The sequence below is a fragment of the Octodon degus genome, unplaced genomic scaffold, assembly GCF_000260255.1.
Source record: "Octodon degus isolate 3935 unplaced genomic scaffold, OctDeg1.0 scaffold00071, whole genome shotgun sequence".
Taxonomy (NCBI): domain Eukaryota; kingdom Metazoa; phylum Chordata; class Mammalia; order Rodentia; family Octodontidae; genus Octodon; species Octodon degus.
Window position 1 is genome coordinate 2,387,476 of NW_004524647.1, and position 3,176 is coordinate 2,390,651.

At 48.9% G+C, this 3,176-nt stretch overlaps 1 protein-coding gene across 4 annotated transcripts in view; it reads right to left on the minus strand.

Annotated features, from left to right (window-relative positions):
* The window catches only part of Dlec1 (deleted in lung and esophageal cancer 1), a 120,337-nt gene extending 117,161 nt beyond the window's left edge, over positions 1–3,176 (minus strand). For all 4 annotated transcript variants that reach the window (XM_023719796.1, XM_023719794.1, XM_023719793.1 and 1 more), the window contains exons 1-2: positions 2,769–3,176; positions 594–744 (exon numbers count right to left, since the gene is read on the minus strand). In XM_023719796.1, the coding sequence (XP_023575564.1) occupies positions 594–744; positions 2,769–3,176 (559 nt within the window). The remainder of the gene's footprint in view (positions 1–593; positions 745–2,768) is intronic.

The window sequence follows — 3,176 nt, forward strand, 5'->3', positions numbered from 1 at the left end:
GTAAATCACCTGCTTAGGCAGACATAGGGACTGGGGTTCAATCCCAGCATGCTAGCCCCACCCCTGGCAGTGATTGAGACTGGGTGTGGTGGTGCACGCCTGTAATCCCAGTGCTATGGAAGGTGAGACAGAAGGAACACTATGAGTCTGAGCTGCACAGCAAGACCCTGTACCAAATAAATAAATAAAAGATTTAAAAAAAAATAACTCTCAAAAACTATGAAAGACAAGAAACTATCAAGGAAGTTCTGCAAATGGAGAAGTCAGAGAAAAAGATGTGGCAAATACATGTCACATGACATCTTGTCCTGGGCCAGGAAGCAGAAAGAGCCATGGACATCCACAGGTAGGAAACCAGAGTCACACCGCTGCTGATTCTCTGGTGGGGAGTGCTGCATGTTGTTTACCTAGGAGGCTGCTCCTGTTCTGAAGATACCATGCACACTGGAGTGAGTGCTTTGTGTTCACAAAACGCAAGTCCACAACTTGCTCTCCCAATGTTGAGAAAAAGACAATTGGCAGCGGAGTGAATATAGTAACTTATAACAGGCAGAGAACCAGAAGCAGGCATACAAGCATTTTTTTATACACACCTGGAGGCAACTTGATGGAGGTCTCCAGCACCTGCATTTGGATCAGGTTGGAGGCTCGCTCTGTTTCCGCGATGGCCCGAGCACGGGCCTGTGTAATATGTCTCTCCAACATCTCAACCTCATCCAGCCGCTGCTTATAGAGCTCCCGAATCTGACAGGTAAATGATCAAATGCAGAGAAACACAGTGAGCTCCCATAGCGTTACTCTGCCCCACCCCCACATCAAGACTTCTAGTGAAGTGTGCTACAGTCAGAGAATTATTTAAGTCATACAGTCCAACCTACCAGATGTGAAAACTGACACCCATAGAAGGAAATGAACTAAAGCCTTCAAAATAAAATCAGTAACACAGCCACGCCTGGTACCCTGTTTCATGATTTCATAGCAAAAGAATTGCTATCCACACTATGAAATCTAAACACTACCTGTAGGTCTTAGCACATTACCTATGTTATAAACATTCAAGATTGTAAATCTTTTACTGAATTGACTCATTTTATCCTTACAGCAGCTTACAGAGTAGAAAGTTACCTCCACTTCATAGACAAAGAAACTGAGGTTCAAAGAAGTAAGATTTCCCAAGGTCATAAAAGTGGGACACATTGGAGCCAGAATTCAAAACAGAGTATGTGGTTCCAAAGCAATAGCTCCTAATCATTAGAACACACAGCATTTGCATGGGTGGAACCAGGAAAGACCACCAGCCAATGAGTATGGGGAGAACTCAAGCCAAGGCACAGCAGTATGTGCCTGTCATTCCAGCTACTTGGGAGGCTGGAATGGAAGGACTACACCAGCCTGAATTATTTGTATCTTCAAAAATCCCTTCTTAGGGGCCGGGGAGATAGCTCAGTAGAATATGTGCTTGCCTGGCAAGCCCAGGGTCCTGAGTTCAATCACTGGTCAAAAAAAAAAAAAAAAAAAAAAAAATCACACAAAAAAAAATCCCTTCTTTTGTGTGCATGACAATGAGATCAAACCCAGGGGCATTCTACCTCTGAACTACATCTCTAGCCCTTTTTTCCTTTTTTATGGGAGGAGGGAGTTGGGTGGACAGTCTTGTTAAGTTGTGCTGCCTGGCCTTGAACGATTGCACAATCCTCCTACCTCTGCCTCCTGAGTAGCTGTATTATAGGCATATGCCACTGCACCCAGTACAAAGCCCTTTTTAAAAGAAAAATCACTGCCAGTTCAGACCCTTATATAGTGGTTCTTTGCAGAACAGATATTAAAGAGGTAGCTTCTAATGAGCTGGGTCATAAGGTTTATAGTCTAACAATGCTTCACATATTCTGGCTCATGTGAAAATGACACAGATGAGAGCTGGAAGTTCGAGAGCAAGGTCTGGCCTGGATTGGCTGAGTGAGTGAGGCAGCCCAAACGACAGTGCAATGCCTAACTGCACAGACACACATGTTGAAGTCTAAGTACCCCAGTTAGATGGTGAGCTGTGGAGGGCAGGCTGCATGTGCGTGCACTCACATACCTGTCTTATTCATAGCTCAGTCCTCGCTGCCCAGAACACAGCATGGCACACAGTAGACACTAAACGTGTTAAATAGAAGAGTGAATGAAGCTGGTCTGGCCGAGTTGGATGCATGTCGCTAACGGGGCAGGCAGGTAGAGGGCAGAGCAGAGCACAGAAGAAAGAGGTCATCTGAGAGGCCGCGGCACCCCAGGTAAGACAGTGGGTTGGGGTGGTGTGAACTCAAACTGAAGGGAATTTGGGCAGAGAAAACCTCAACACAGAGGGTCAAGGCAGCTGCTCTCCTGCCTGTGCAGATGAGGAAGCAGAACTGCTGTTTCCAAGTCTGAGAGTGCTTCTGAGAGTCTGGGTGTGGGTGACTTAGTCAAGACCGCGACACGACATCCCAAAAGAAGAGGGTAGCTTTTGGCCTTATCGCCCCCAGGAACGATTACTCAGCAATCCGCCCTAGTCATGTTATCGTACTGTAGGATGTGTGTATTAGATCTGCGCTTCAGATGCATGCCATTTGTGTACAGTGGTGTGTATTCGCGCACTTGTTTAGTGTCTTTCTACTTGAATGTGGGATCCACTGCAGCAGGGAATTGGAAGAGCGCCTGGCACCGGCCGAGGCTGACAATGGGAGTCCTGCGGCCCGTCAGGACTCCGCACCGGCGATGCAGCCAGGCGGGGCTGCGGACAGGATTACCTGCTGCAGTTGGTCCACGAAGTCCTCATGGCGCGCGTCCTCGCTGCCGCCGGCCTGGATCAAGCTGGCGCTCAAGTCCTCGCCGATCACCTCGACTGAGTACAAGTTGCGGAAGACGCGGGTGAGCAAGTGCGAGATGTCTTGGGTGAGCAGCGAGGAGGGGCGCAGACGCAGCGGCTGCGGCTCCGGGAGCTGCGACAGCGCCAACGACCGGAGCCTGCGAGGCTGGGCCGCGAAGTCGAAACATAAGACGTCAGAGGTGAGGGAGGACGGCAAAAAGGACTTCCTACTGAGCTGGTCTGGACTACTGGACCTGGCCGGAGGCGAGAGCTGCAACCACTTTGTCCCCTGGTACTTGTAGGACTCGGCCTTTTCAGACCTCGGCTTCTTGCCTGTCCTCATCTCCAT